Source organism: Orbicella faveolata, unplaced genomic scaffold (assembly GCF_042242905.1).
Source record: "Orbicella faveolata isolate gen_17 unplaced genomic scaffold, um_ofav_v1 contig_12, whole genome shotgun sequence".
Taxonomy (NCBI): Eukaryota; Metazoa; Cnidaria; class Anthozoa; order Scleractinia; family Merulinidae; genus Orbicella; species Orbicella faveolata.
This window is the reverse complement of record NW_028301539.1, coordinates 20,225,223-20,240,000: the sequence shown is the minus strand read 5'-3', so window position 1 is coordinate 20,240,000 and position 14,778 is coordinate 20,225,223. Positions and strand designations below refer to the sequence as shown.

Below are 14,778 nucleotides of genomic sequence, written 5' to 3'. Positions count from 1 at the left end.
ATTACCAGTACACCAGAGTTTATCGTCGACGGGAGGGGGACAAACCCTGTGTTCGATTTAGACAAACGTCGTCACACACGATTTTGAAACCATTGAGAAACACGCAGCAGCGCAAAAAAAAAAATGAATAACGTAGACGCTTAAAAAATCCCCGAGGCGTTTTTGTTGATAGATAAACTTCTGTTTGAGATGTTTTCGTCTCGTTTTCACACAGCTAGATTGATGGACCACTTGGTTTTGCCTGAGTAATTTCTTATTTTCCTCACACTATTTTTTCCAATCAAGTACTGGGAATATTGGTCTCTATCACTCGCTGAGTCCTTAGTGAAACAGTTAAACCAAACGGTTTTAGAACTGCAGATGACCCTGTAAGAGGCCCCATCTGGAAATATTCTATCTTCGAATATACCATTTATCACTTAATAAAATTCTTAAGCCTTTGAGACAAGTAGTATAGGGGAGCGGTTTGAGACCTAGCCAATCAGAGCGCGTTATTTGGGACACGTGACGCGTCTAGACCAATCAGCGTGCAGGATTTTCGGCTCAGGTCAGCGGTTGCACTAATGCTTTTTAGCGAGGTCTGGGGCGAGCTCGGTCAAAAGGGGACCGCGCGGGGCTGGGGACCTGAAGTGACGACAGACCACGTGATCCGTTTTCAAATTTTATTTTTTACAATCCAGATTGTGTCCAGGTTAATCCGCTGGTGTAGGGTGCGTCTGGGTAGTATTCGGGTGACCAAAATCGCGTGATACGAATGTTGGTGACGGTGACTTCGTTTCTGTCAAAAGCGTACCTTCGTCCTTCCCGTTCGTAGTCTGCAATATGAGTAAAGTGTTCTCGGTGCACGACTTCTTGCAGGCAGGGATACACGGCGCCGGGAATGATTCTGTTGATCAATCGGTAAAAGGTTTTTCTGACTTCTGGGGTGGGCTCGTTGGGGGTGTTGACTGAGGCGTGAATGAACATGGGGTTTCTGCCATCGGGCGAAGTGGAGATGAACCAATCCAGTTGGACCCAGAAGATGTACCACACAAGAGGATCAATGCGAAAAGGTAGCGTGTCCCAGGAGCTGCTCCCTTCTTGGTGAATGTTGTGAGCCGTGGCGCTGGCTCGTGTATCAGCGATGGCATTTCGGGCGCGTTCCAAGGGCGTGAGACCTGCGAGTTCGTGAGGTGGTACCCAAATCGGGTGATTGTCGGGACTGGCATTCAACTGTTCGTTAGCTCGTAGATCGTGGTCGTCATCAACGCTGACGGTGTCGTTACTATCATCGAGACAGGGACGACGACAATGACCGCATTGGAAGCTTCGTTCGTTGGCCTTTTTGAAGCAGCGTTTGTGTAGAAATTTGCCGCAACAGGGCATGACGCGACAACGTGTGACGGATTGGATATCTAATTCCAATAAACAGATGAAGCAGGCATCTTTGAACGGAGAGAGTTCGGGTCCCATACCTTGTAATCGTAGACTTTGTCGGGAAGCCATGATAATTACAGCATGTGCTCTGGCTCGCTTCTTTTAAATAGGAGCGGGTCATGTGATTTTTTTATGGGTCCGGTAGAGGGGGGTACCCCCCATCCCCCCTCTGGTGACGTCATGAGAAAGGCGTTGATTGGTGGAGGTGAGTATTAAAAGAGGAGTGCGCGCCATACTTGCTTTTATTTCAAAATGCCGATTACACGAGGTTTCCTCACCATCGTGGCAGAAGTGGACATGACGTTAGAACAGTTAAGTGACGAGTGGGAACGCGTGCAATCCAAGAGGCGACGCGCTAGGACTGATGATGCGCGGGAATTGTTAGATAGAAAGATGAAGCTTATACTGAGGGTGATCCTGAGATTGCAAAAGTGTCGAGGGCGTTTGATCAAGATTAATGAGGAATATGGCAATAGTGTAGAGAGGCAGAAGGCCAAAGAAGACATGGAAGTGCGTCTGGCAGGCATGGACAAGTTGTTTGAGTACATCAGTCAATTTTGAAAGAGACAATGTGTAAAAAAAACTTTTTTATTGAACAATGTTTGTCAACCAAAACCAGAAAGCGTGACATTCTGTGACTGGACAATGATGGATGCTCTCGTCTTGATGAAATCCGCAACTAGGTAATAAACGTTCGTTTGAAATAATGTGTCTGAGTTTGTCGTATTTGGGACAACCCAATGTTTCGAGATCAATCGAGGGAATATTCAGTGCCTTTAACAAATGTTTTTCCACGTGTCCTCCCTTGTACCCCACCACGGTTCTCTGCCCTTGTTTGTACCTGGCGTAGAGGTTCAGGACCAGGTCTTTGAGTTCTTCGGGTTTGTGGTAGTATTCAGCCTTGAGGGGTTGATAGCTCAATCCGTGGATCTTCTTTATCACGAAATGCACGGTTCGTTTGTCTTTGTCGCTCAACTCTTTGTAAGGGATGGGGATACTGAAGGCGTGTCTTCCATGCTCTTGGTTCCAAGCGTAATAACCCAGTTCTCTGACTTGAAAGGTCTTGTTCACGAAAAAACCTTCTAAATCCAAAATGAAGCAAAGTTTGTGCTGTAACCCTTCCATGTTTGAAACTGAATGACTGTGTTTTTATGCACTGTCTCTTATAGGTGGAGGTAAACCTCTTCGTTCCAGGTACAAACGTTCTTTGGGGGTGAATTCGTCTTAGAGGTACTGGTCGTGAAATTGTTGGGGCGTATTCTCTCGGAGTAGTCGGTCTAGGCCGGACTTGGTCCGTGGGCTCAAATCAGCTCGACTCCACTTCAATTCAAAGGGATCCAGACCCTCTATAGTGGGTTGAAGGGAGTGGGGTTCCAACCAAACTTTCCGTCCCTCTTCTAACCAGGCTCTGACCTTGCTTTGGGGGTATTCATCGGCCCACTGAAAGAGGTTGCATTGGCGCCTGGCACACCTGAAGTAAAACTTGCCCGGGTTCTTTTCTGATTTGGACATGCTCATGATGAGAGGTCTTTGGCAATAGCATTTCATTTTTTCCACGGGTAGTTGTACATAGTAGTCGTTCAGCATACGTTGGCTGGAAGCTACATAATGCTGCACGTTGTCTATGCCTGAACAGGCAAAACAATCGGGTACGGGACATTTGTAATAGGACCAAGGTCCGTAGGCCGTGGTGGTCTCCCGCTTCTTTAATTCTTGCTTGGGGTGTCTAGGGCAAGGAAGAGTGTGGGGTGGTGAAGGGTTCCTGTAGTTCAATGCTTGTTTCATACCGTCGAGGAAAGCGTCGGGATCAAATTCGTTTGGCTTGTCTTCTTCTTTGACTTCCCAGAAGGTGTGGATGGCGGGGAGTTTGTCTGCGTCTGAGAAACAGAGGACAAGTTATTTTCTTTTTCTAACCGCTCGAGTATACGCCTACGTCTAGGACCGAAAGGGCGACGTTGGTGTTGAAGTTTGAGGATGAGTTTTTGTTCTTGTCGTTTTAAAGCGAAGTCACTGTTTCTTAAGGGATAATCGTCTTCACAGCTTAATGCTACTTCTTGCATGGAGTAGTGCCTTTTATCCTGAATGAGTTTGACCGTGACTTTAGTATGGAAATGAACTCGTTTACCTGGTTCCTGTTTGAGTTTCTTGTTCTTCTTATTTTTGTCCGTTTTCTTTCTCTTCTTGGTACGAAGGGGATATTTGGCGGGCGAATGAGGATTGAGACTATAATCGACCAAACCTTTACCCTCTTCTTCATGGTCTGGTAACCTATAGCGCGTGGGGGATTCCTCTGGACTGGTTGGCGGTGGCTCCATTTGCTTGCGATGCTTAATCGCGACTGATGGGAAATCAAAGGCTGTCCTTGTATTTATAGGGTTCTACTTTGGACCAATCAAGAGCCAGTACTTTCCCATGACGTGGTCCGTACTTTTCCCATCACGTGCGCAGTACGTTTCCATCACGAAAGTAATTTTACTTGATGGACGGGTCTAGGTGTATAAAAAAACGCGCTTGGCTGTTGGGAGTTCACTTGACACGATGGATTGCAGCGAAGAGACTCCCCTGGTTGAAGACAAGACCACCTTGAAGAGAAGGAGGAAAACCAAACCACCTACCAAGCAGCAGATCCCTGTTGTGAAGACGGAGGTTGAAGAAGAGAATAAAGAAGAGAAGAAAGAAGAACAGGATGCTTTGCTTTTGTTGATCAAAAAGACCATTGATACCATCATGTTGGAGGAAGCCGTTGCAATAGGGGCCAAGATGGATAAGTACCGAGGCGTTTTGTCTGGAGGCATTTTGAAAGTGGCAGACAAGATGGATGCCGCGGGAAGTCGCGTCAAGTTGCCTAAGCTGGTGGATGGTTTGCGAACAGGGTGGAAAGAGTGGAAGGCGACTGGCGACGAGAAAGCGACCCTTGACACCTTCATGAGAGCCATGGACAACGAACATTGGTTTACCTCGTGATTCAGTACTTTTACGTTGGGTGGTGTGTTGTGCTATTGACCAATGAGCGTCTGGCGTTTTTTTACTATAAAACTTTGCGTGGCAGTTATTTGATCATTTGATTCGAGATGTTGACCGTGTTGTACAGTAACAGCAACGAGATCGTGGATTTGATCGAGTCGGCGTGCGGCTTTCAGGTGTCGCCTTTGGGTTGCCTCGATGAAGACGAAGGGGTCCATGATATGTTGGTGTTTGACATTTTGTTTTACGGTAAACCCGAGCACGAGTGGACCATTCCTGAACTCCTCCGTCGACGTCCTGAATGGGGATGGCAGATTCTCCCTTTACTGAAATCTCAAGTGCGTCGAACCTTTCTATTCACCATCGATTGGTACTGCATGATCTACATCAAGGAATTGGATGTCATTCGTTTTGTACCAACCAACCTTCCCCCGACCCGAATGAAGAACCGATTCTGTCTGATGGCCACGTCTTGTTTGGCCTTCATGATGAGACAGAAGATCAAGAAGATGGTGGAGCCACTGACCTACGCCCGAGATATCTCTGTGAGACTGAGCGACAAACTGAACCGCCCGATTTCATTGGGGACGCCTGCGTATTTCAGAGAACTGATTGAAAAGATGGAGGACTTACTGGTGGAACTGATGACGGAGAGAGACCTTGTAAATAGTTTGAATCACTGTTTGATGAACGAGGATGACTAAATGGTGTAGTGGTCAGCGCGTTGGGCTCATAACCCAAAGGTCCCAGGTTCGAATCCTGGTTTAGTCCTTTTTTGTATAAAACACGGTCATGTGAAAAATAAAAAATCATTTTTGGTCAGCATGGCGAGTGCGTGGTATAGTCTGTGCGAGCGCTGCGAGCTTTTATATGCGCAGTATGAAAGGAACGATCCCATTCCCTCGTTGATGGCGTTTGACCCCGAACATGTGTTTTTGGAGACGCATGTCGAAGAGAACATCTGGCGTTTCGTGGTCTTCATATTGTGGTTGAAACGACAACCCATGTCACTCGTCTGGTACTCTATCATAAGACGAGAACACCCCGAGCTGATTAGACAAGCACTGTGCCGATTGTCGACGTTATGAGTAAGAAAAAGAAGAAGGTGGATCGGTATGCAAATTTGGTGCGGGCCTACGAGGATCCCAGTGTCCCGGGAAGTCTGGGTGGCGTGACGCGTTTCGCCAAAGCACGAGGCTTACCCATTGGACCGGTACGCCAGCGGTTGGAAGCCAGTTTGGGCTACACGCTTCACAAACCCACCCGCAGACGTTTTCGTACGGTACCGGTCATGGTCTACGGTATGGACGAACAATGGATGGCGGATCTCATCGAAGTGGGGAACATTGCCAAATCGAATCGAGGGTACAAGTACCTGTTGACGGTGTTGGACGTGTTGTCCAAGTACGCTTGGGTGGAACCGGTCAAGTCCAAGACGGGTAAGGACGTGACGGCCGCCTTCGAGAAAATTTTGAAACGCAGTGGGGGTAGGATCCCTCGCAAGTTGCAAACCGACGACGGGAAAGAATTTTACAACAGGACCTTTCAAGCCTTGATGACGCGAAAAGACATACGTCATTTTTCCACCAGCGGCGATACCAAAGCCAGTGTGATCGAACGATTCAATCGCACGTTGAAGAAACGCATGTACCGCTATTTTACGATCAAGAACACGTTCAGTTATTTACCCGTCTTGAAGGATTTGGTGACGGGATACAATCGTTCCTACCACCGCAGTATCAAGATGGCGCCCGAGAAAGTCAACCTGGGGAACGAAGAGCAGGTGTGGAAGACGCTGTACGCGGATCGACTGCAAGCCAAACGCGTACCGCCCGAGTTGAAAGTGGGGGATCGGGTGCGATTGAATAAGAAATATCGCCTGTTCAAGAAAGGGTATTTACCCGGTTGGACCGAAGAGGTGTTTGTGGTGGCTCGTGTGGTGTCGGGTGTGATACCTACTTATAAGATTAAAGAGTGGGACGGAACGCCGTTGAGTGGTACGTTTTACGCTCAGGATTTGCAGAAAGTGACGGTGAAGAGCGACGATCTGTTTCGCGTGGAAAAGATTGTCAAACGCAAAGGGAATAAAGTCTTGGTTCGGTGGAAAGGGTGGCCAAACAAATACGACACGTGGATTGAGAAAGGAGCCTTGGTCAAGACGAGATGAAGGAGTTTTACATCCAATTGATCAGCAGTTCCAGTACCACGGAATTCCCCTCCAATCAAGCCAACAGTTTCAAGAACCGTTTGCCTTACCAGATCCAATTGAAAGAGGAAGGATGGAAAGTGGGTTTGAGCAGTATTTCTTACCCACCCCCACCTTTACGACGTTATGAACAGTTGACGCACCGACCGCACCTATTCGAAGACGACGACACCCTGTTGGAATTTAAATGGAGTATGGAAAGTTTCGTACTTTTGTCCGATGGTAGCTGGATTCCTGATCACTACCGTAACACTTTTACCGTCAGGGGGTCTGATCTGCACGAGGACCGAGTCAAAGTCACGAGTGGGAAATCGCTCATGCAATACCTGGTGGGTCGTTACCAAGATCGTTTGACGCACTTCATGGAAAAAGAAAAAGAAAGTCTACGCACTCATGACGGGAAGAAGTACTACGCTGTGTTTCGTTGGGAAGGGAATTCCTTAATCATCGACAACAGCGATACCTTCCTCAATGAAACGGTTGGTGACACAGTGAGATTGCGTCCCAAAATATGGTTTGGTCCTGAATTGGTCAAGAAACTCAAGTGGGTGGAAAAGACTGGCATTGCCGATTACAAATTGAGTCATCACGTGATTAAATTCTTCAAAGACGATGTGGTGCCCGCTTTCAAACTCGATTGGAAGGATCAACACAACGCGCATTCTACGAATTTTTGGAACATCACAAGCGATGGGTCCTTACAACTCAGTCCCTACTGCAATTGGCGCTTCGACTATCTGGACGAGCTCTACGATCAGCACTATGGTGGTGACGTGAATGTAAATGAGAAGCTTCGAACGCCCCTGTATGTCTATTGCAACGTGGCACAAAGTACCGTCATGGGGAACCAAGTCACCGATCTCTTGAGAGAAGTGCCGCACGATAAGAACAGTATGACCTTTGAACCCCACCACATTCAATATTTACCGGTGCGCAGCGACGTGTTTGACATTATCGAGACGCAGGTGGCCGAGAACGACGGAGCGTTGGTGAACTTTCCTCAGGGTGTGACGACGGTGACCTTGCATTTTAAACATGACGGATTTTTACGTGAGTCTACCGAGCCACAGTAGCAAGACCGAGTATCCCGAGAACAAATCCAATCATTTCAAGATTCGTCTCCCTCATCCTTTGAAAATGGAAGGCGCCAATTGGAAAGTGGGTCTCAGCAGTATCTCGTTACCAGACCCCAAGAGTCAAGTCCCTCCCTTGTTGCAAGGGGATGAGGTGATGTTTGAAGGCTATTGGTATGTGAGAGACACCATACAACTGAATAACCGACACAATATCGATGGGGGGGATTTCAAGCCCGAACACCTTCGCGCGGACGGTTTGTCAAATCTGACAGGAGTGGAGTTCATGAAGACCGTCAAGACCTTTTTTGACACCACCGTGATAGAAAAGAGGCTTCGAGCGGGTTACCTCTTCTCGGATCCAACCACCAAGAAAAGCAATCTTTTGAATTTCCGATTCGAAGGCGACGATTTTGTCTTCGATAACACAAATATCCACAGGAGGCTCCACAACGGTCATTCTTACCCCCAATTCTATGTCAACCTGGAACTGGGTATTGACATGGGATGGTTCAAGAAGAATGGTAGTAATGTGGAGATTGGTCCCAATTTGTCCCTGGAGCTGAACACCGAAGAACTGAAAGTGCCGGCGGCCGTCGACATCAACCCCACCACAGGCGAACCCTATTGGGAATTGCACGGAAATGGCAAGAGAGTTAAATTGACCACCACCCTTAACTGGCGGTTCATCAATCTCAACACCTCGTTCAAGAACGTGACGGGCTCCACCTCGCGTTCGCTGATGGTGTATTCGGATGTAGGGACCAGCGGGGTGGTGGGGAATCAAGTCACGGATCTGTTACGAGAAGTGAACTACCAACGAGAAGGCAAAGGCTTCCAGTATTTTGAACCCCTCCATGTTCAATATATTCCGGTACGCAAAGATTACATCGACATTATCGAGACACAAGTCGCGGAGACCACTGGGGAATTGACGAAATTCGGAGCAGGTAATACCATCGTCACGCTACACTTTAAACAAGAATGAGAGGCGGTGCTTTGACGCGTTTCAAACCCGACGGTCAAATGGGACGAGGTTTCTTACGAGACTTTTCGGGATCCAGTTTACGAGAAGGATGGCAAGGTTTAAAAAAGGGTGGACCCATGGGATTACCCAACATTGCAGGTGGTATTCGAGGCGTGAAGGCCGGTGGGAGACGAGCCATTAAACGCAAAGCGTTGAACGAAATCAACCGAGCTGCCAAACGCAAGTTGGACGACATTTTTGGAAAATGAATATGAATCCCATTTATTCGAGACGCGTTCGACGCATTCCTCCCATCGTCAGTGAGTTGACGCGAGGCAGAAGACTACAAAAAGGGGGTACCTTCTTACCCCACCGCAGACGAGGTCTAGACCCCACTTGGGTACGGAGCGCTCTCAAGAGAAGACACCGACGAGGACCTAAACGACGACGATGACGGACATTGTCCCTCTCCCTGGTTCAGCGGGGGTCAAGAACCCCATGTTGAATTTGTTTCGGGTACCGCCCACGGATCTGAGTATCTCGAGTTATCGGATGGTACCCGTACATCCTTTCACCACGGGCATCAACCCCATCGATTTTCAGATCGATCCTCAAGAAGATTACATCGATTTGTCACGCAGTTACTTCGAACTGGAATGGAAATTGCAGAAAGCAGCGGGAGGCGATGCCGTGGCCGCCGAAAACACTTTTTTGGTCAACAACATTGCTCACTCCCTCTTCAAACAGATCAGTGTGCGACTCAATGGTACGCTCATCAGTCCTCAGACGGACACCTACCATTACAAAGCCTACATCGAAACCTTACTGAATTTTGACAGAGACGATGGTGACACCATCTTGAGACCTCAAGGCTGGTTCAATCATGTCAATGTACCCAACACTTTGACAGCCACTCAACTGAATCTGGCACACAATGATTTCAAAGCGCTACCCCCGGATAGACAAGACCTGGTGCGTGAACTCAGAGCCCAAGCCACTGGCACGGATAGTCAGACGCGCGTTTACAGCTTCGTTTCCCACATCGAAGTGTTTCACCTCAGCAAACTCTTGATACCCAATGTGCAGATTGGGATTCAGATGTACTTCAATTCTCCAGCTGTGTGGAGTTGGAAAATGGAGGGTGCTGTGGCCTTCCGTATGGATTCACGAGACATCAAAGTGAAACTGTATCTTTGCCAAGTCAGACTTAACCCGTCCGTCTACCGAGAATTGATGAATGATATGGGTAGTGGAAGAAACGTGGTGAGCTATCCCACGGTCAGAAGCGAGATCAGGACCTACAACATCACGCAAAACGAGTTACACTATGAAATCACCAACCCGTTCCAAAACCGGTTACCCAACATGCTAGTGGTGGGATTAGTGGCTTCTACAGCCTTCAACGGTGCAGACGATGAGTATCCCTTTACCTTCCAGCAATTTAATCTGACCAGCATCAAACAATTGGTGAGAGGAGAAGCCTATCCCTATGAAGTCTTGGAATTGCTCCATACCAATGGCAGCAGAGACATGAGAGGTTATAGACAATTTCTACAAGCCACGGGAAGTTTGTGCAAGAGTAAAGGAAACATGGTGAGAGCCAAAGATTGGGGACGAGGGAAAGGATGTACGCTATTTGTATTTGAGAACGCCGCCAACGGTTGCCTCAACAGTCCAGTGTTGAACCCCAAGCTGAGCGGTGAGTTGCGGTTGGTGTTCGACTTTGGAGCCGATCAAGGTGCCAACGTCACGGCCATCCTCTACGCCGAATTTGAAAATCTCTTGGAGATCAATAGCAACAAGACCGTGCAATACGACGTGTACCAAGTGTAATGGAAAAAGTCAGTTTAAACAATGTGCAGTTGGACGTGTTGGCTAGGAGTCAACCCAGTTTGAAACCCTATTTTTACGGCACCGTGCCTTGCGATCGTTTACCCGAGAAACCCCACAAGAAAGGACCCGTGGGTTACATTGTCAACACGGACCCTCAAGGCCAACCGGGTCGACATTGGATTGCGCTATGGACGTGTAATAACGTTTGCGAGATCATGGACAGTTACGCCCTGCCCTTGGATACCTACCTGACCACGGAACCTTTACAGAGGTGGTTGGATCACCATTGGAAGTTCAACGTCCACAACGGCAAGAGTCTGCAATCGCTGTACAGTCAGAGTTGCGGCGATTACGCGTTGATGTTTTTGATCGATCGATCCAAAGGACATGACATGAACACGTTTCTACGTCGTTTCAGTCCACACGATTACGTACAAAATGATCATAAAGTGGGACAAATGTTAAAAAAATTGATACACAAAGAGCTGAATTGGGAGCAAGTCTGCCGATGTGATTACGAGCAAGACACTTGTACCTCTCGTTGCGGTGTAAGACATTTATTGTAATAAAAATGTGAAGTCAAGGTGTCAAGACAAGTGCGTGTTGATTTATGGCTCCCGCGCCCAGGAAAGGGAATCCTGTCTATCCGGACCTCACGCTTTTTCATAAGGGACCCAGACGGTTTATATATGAAACGCACTCCTTTTGTCTCATCCATATGGGACTCGACCATGGAACGACGTCAAGCCTTTCGATTCAACACGCCTTCCAGCATGATGGTAGTGGGTCCGTCGGGATCGGGGAAAACGGTGTTCACTACCCAATTATTGATGGACAATCTCGATCTGTTCGAGACCACGCCCAAACGCATTTATTACTGTTACGGTTCATGGCAAGACGGATTCAAACCCCTGAAAGAGTGTGGCGTGAAATTCCATCACGGCATTCCCGACTCGGATCTCTTACCCATCTGGTTTCCCAAGGGTGGCTTACTGGTGATGGACGATTTGATGGAAGAAGGAGGGAACGACAAACGGGTCTTGGATCTCTTCACCAAAGATTCCCACCATCGCAACATCACAGTGATCTATTTATCGCAAGACATGTTTCCACCCGGTAAATTTTCCAAGAGCATCTCTAGAAATGCTCATTACATCGTGGGATTCAAGAACCCTCGAGATCAACTGGGGATGCGAAATTTATTGTTGCAAGCCTTTCCGTCGCGATGGCAGGATGTGCAAGAGACCTTTCGAAAGGTGACCGACCGTCCGTTTGGCTATCTCTTATTGGATTTACATCCCAAAAGCCGCGACGATGAGCGGATTCTCAGTCATCTACTAAAAGAAAAGGGCTGCATGCGAATGCATCAGTTGAAGTGAAGATGCTGCGCAGTGAAGTCGAGTGGTTCCCGCGATTCCTAGCGATTTGCAAAAATCAATTGGACTGCATGCATGAGCGCAATGTCGAGTGCGAACCTATGAGACAAATCTTACAGTGCAGCGGTAAACGCGATGTACAAGCCGTTTTAAACGCATATAACCAAGAGAATTTGACCGATCACATTCAATATAAACTGTTGTTGGCCCAAAGACTGGTGGCTCGAGAAAAGAAATACACCGACCTTCTACAATGAGCACCTCTCCAGCTGGCGTGGGCACCTCGCCCAGTCTCATCGCTCAAGCCTTGCCTTCCCCCATTTCACCGATGGAGGACATCGACTTGAGCTACGCTTACAACGACGACTTTTTGAGTCAGTACATTCAAAGTTTGAGTCCTGGCGTGGGTACGACCACTAGGTCACCCCTACGGAATACACCCCCCGCTGGAGCAGGCACCGCAGGACCCGTGACTAGCAGTACGCCACGACGTAGTCCCCGCCCCACAGGGAGTGTCGCAGGCGTGGGTGCGAGTCCTCCACCAGCCCGAGCGGGTCCTTCTGGTCTGGATACGCGTCGAGACGTACCCGGTCGAACTCCTACACCACCTGGACGAGGGTACCTGGCTCGTACAACCACAGGTAGAGCCACCGTGGGATACAAGACACCAGCTGGACGAGGTCGAGGTGGGAAGCAACCCAGACGGGGTCGAGGTGGGAAGCAACCCAGACGGGGTCGAGGTGGCAGAGGTGGTAGAGGTGGTAGAGGTGGTAGAGGCGGAGCTGGAGGCGGTGGTGGTGGAGACGACGATGATGATGACGACGATGATGACGACGATGATGAAAGCAGTGCTGTTTCCACTCCCAGATCACGCATGGCTCAAGACAGTTTACAACGTCAATTGCAAATGTTGTTGAACGATCAGCAACAAACGGCTCGAGGACGACGTATCGCAGGTATCACCACCACCAACACCATCACGACCACCTACAAAGACGGAGGAAGACCCCAAGTGACCCGCAATTCGAGCAGTGTTTCGAACTGACTAGCCATGACCATCGATGTGAGTTTACTCAACGGGGCTTACAGAAACAGTATGGAAGAGGAATCCTTGTCGCGATTGGACGGATTGTACAAATATTATCATCGACAATGGTGGTATCGGAAGCGAATGTTTTATCATTTCAAAACGTGGTTCTGTTTTCTCAATGGACTGGCTTTACTCATGATGGCCTTGAGCATGATCATCGGCGTGCTTTGGGAACAACATGTCGTCGTGGCCATCTTGACCGCTTTAGGCACCTTGGTCAAGGGTTGGAATGATTTCAAGAATTTTTCCATCAAGATGGACATGAGTCGTTTTGCGTTCACTGCCCATGAAAAGACCTTGATCGAATTGAGAACCTACGTGCGCGGCTTTCCCTTGGACGAGTTCGAAGGCTTCCTGGTGAAATTGCAAACCATAGACGATACCATCACGGATTTGACCCAACCTATCAAGGACGCCTACGTCAAACAGTACGACCTGAAATTTCGTTACATTCCTTACCAAAAAGAGCATAAATTAGACGATCCAAGTCCATGAGGGTTCATTGTTCACCATGAAACAGAAGGGAGGTAACCTACCCGCGTCCATGCTCACCACCGCAGGGCTCGCGCTCATGATGAGAAGACGGCGTCGTAAGAAGAAACAGAAGGGCGGTGTCCTACCTTTGGCTGCACTCGTGCCGGCTGGCATTGCCCTGGGTAAAGCCGTGGGTTTGGGGGCGGCTTCCGGCGCAGCCAGTTACGGCGCCAAACGAGCCTTGCAAGCCGTCACCAAGAAGAAGCGAAAGAAACGACAAGGCGGAGGCAACATCTTTGCCAGTGCGGCCAAAATGGGCTACACTTTGGGAAAACGCAAGGATTACCAACGCATGGGTTTTAGCGGTGCGGCTCAAAGCAGCTATCGTCATCGCAAACAACCTTGGCTCTATAAAAAGCGATGAGTGAAAACCCCAAGTCATTCATTACCACGCCTACCTAATTGGTTGACACCTCATGGATCTTCAGTTTCGAGGGCATCGATATTTGGACAACGTCATAGCCAATTTGGAAAAACGCTACGGAAAACCTGGTAAAAAAACGCCTCAACCGAGTGCTTTCAACATGGTCCGAAAAAAACAACCAGTACCCGCAAGAAGAGTCGCTCTTCAACCGGCTCCAATGGCTCCAATGGCTCCGATGGGTGTCCTTGACACCGGTGAATTACCGGCTACCGTCACCACGCGCAGGAAACGCAAGAGAGCTCCCACCCTTTCACCCAAAGAAGATAGGAAAAGAAGAATGAAAAAGAGGCATTGGTACGAAGACAAGTTCGGAGATGTGAGCAAATTCGCCAAGAGTCGTGCCAAGAAAAAACCCATCTGTTTCAATCGTAGAACCACCCTCTTGAGTTTATTGAAACGCATCCCAGCCGTCAAGACACCCTTGGCCAAGATGATAAAAGCGGGGTCTTGACTCCAACCACCCATTCGAAATCATGGCAAGACGGCGAGGTAAGCTCTCCAGGCTCTCCCGAGCCAAGATACTGCAACGAGGTGGAGACAAAGTGTTCGGGGCGGCGAATTGGTTCACCAACCTTTTTGACAAACAGGTTCAAAAGCACCGACCCAAGTTGGAACGCACCATTCGGAAAATACCCTTTCAATCTACCCTCAAACCCGTCAAGAAAAAACGCAAGACCCCGTTCCGTGTTCCAGCGGGCGTCAAAGTGGTGGAGTCGATTCAGGGCATAAAAGACTTCACCCCTTCCTACCGACTCAGAAAGAGACGATGAATCGATTACGGCGACAACGCCCGTTCTTGACCAGCATTCTCCAAGAAGCCAATCGTTTCAAACGTCAAGAGATGTTGGAACACGCTAACGCCGACCAGATCAACGCCGTCAGTGAAATGGTCTTG

General features: G+C 48.6%; 2 protein-coding genes and 1 non-coding gene across 3 annotated transcripts; all 3 read left to right on the top strand.

Annotated features, from left to right (window-relative positions):
• Nucleotides 1–5,078: 5,078 nt before the first annotated feature.
• Nucleotides 5,079–5,151, top strand: Trnam-cau (transfer RNA methionine (anticodon CAU)). Its single transcript has one exon. It is a non-coding gene; the product is annotated as a tRNA-Met (tRNA).
• Nucleotides 5,152–8,418: 3,267 nt separating this feature from the next.
• LOC149117068 (uncharacterized protein F54H12.2-like) lies at nucleotides 8,419–11,031 on the top strand. Its single transcript, XM_089282741.1, has one exon. The coding sequence runs from the start codon at nucleotides 9,077–9,079 to the stop codon at nucleotides 10,457–10,459; it is 1,383 nt and encodes a 460-aa protein (XP_089138867.1). The 5' UTR covers nucleotides 8,419–9,076; the 3' UTR covers nucleotides 10,460–11,031.
• A 28-nt stretch (nucleotides 11,032–11,059) lies between these two features.
• Nucleotides 11,060–14,145, top strand: LOC149117067 (uncharacterized). The gene is made up of 2 exons (XM_089282743.1): nucleotides 11,060–11,809; nucleotides 12,069–14,145. Exons 1-2 carry the CDS (start codon nucleotides 11,149–11,151, stop codon nucleotides 12,878–12,880), a joined length of 1,473 nt encoding a protein of 490 aa, XP_089138869.1. The 5' UTR covers nucleotides 11,060–11,148; the 3' UTR covers nucleotides 12,881–14,145.
• The last annotated feature ends 633 nt before the right edge of the window (nucleotides 14,146–14,778 follow it).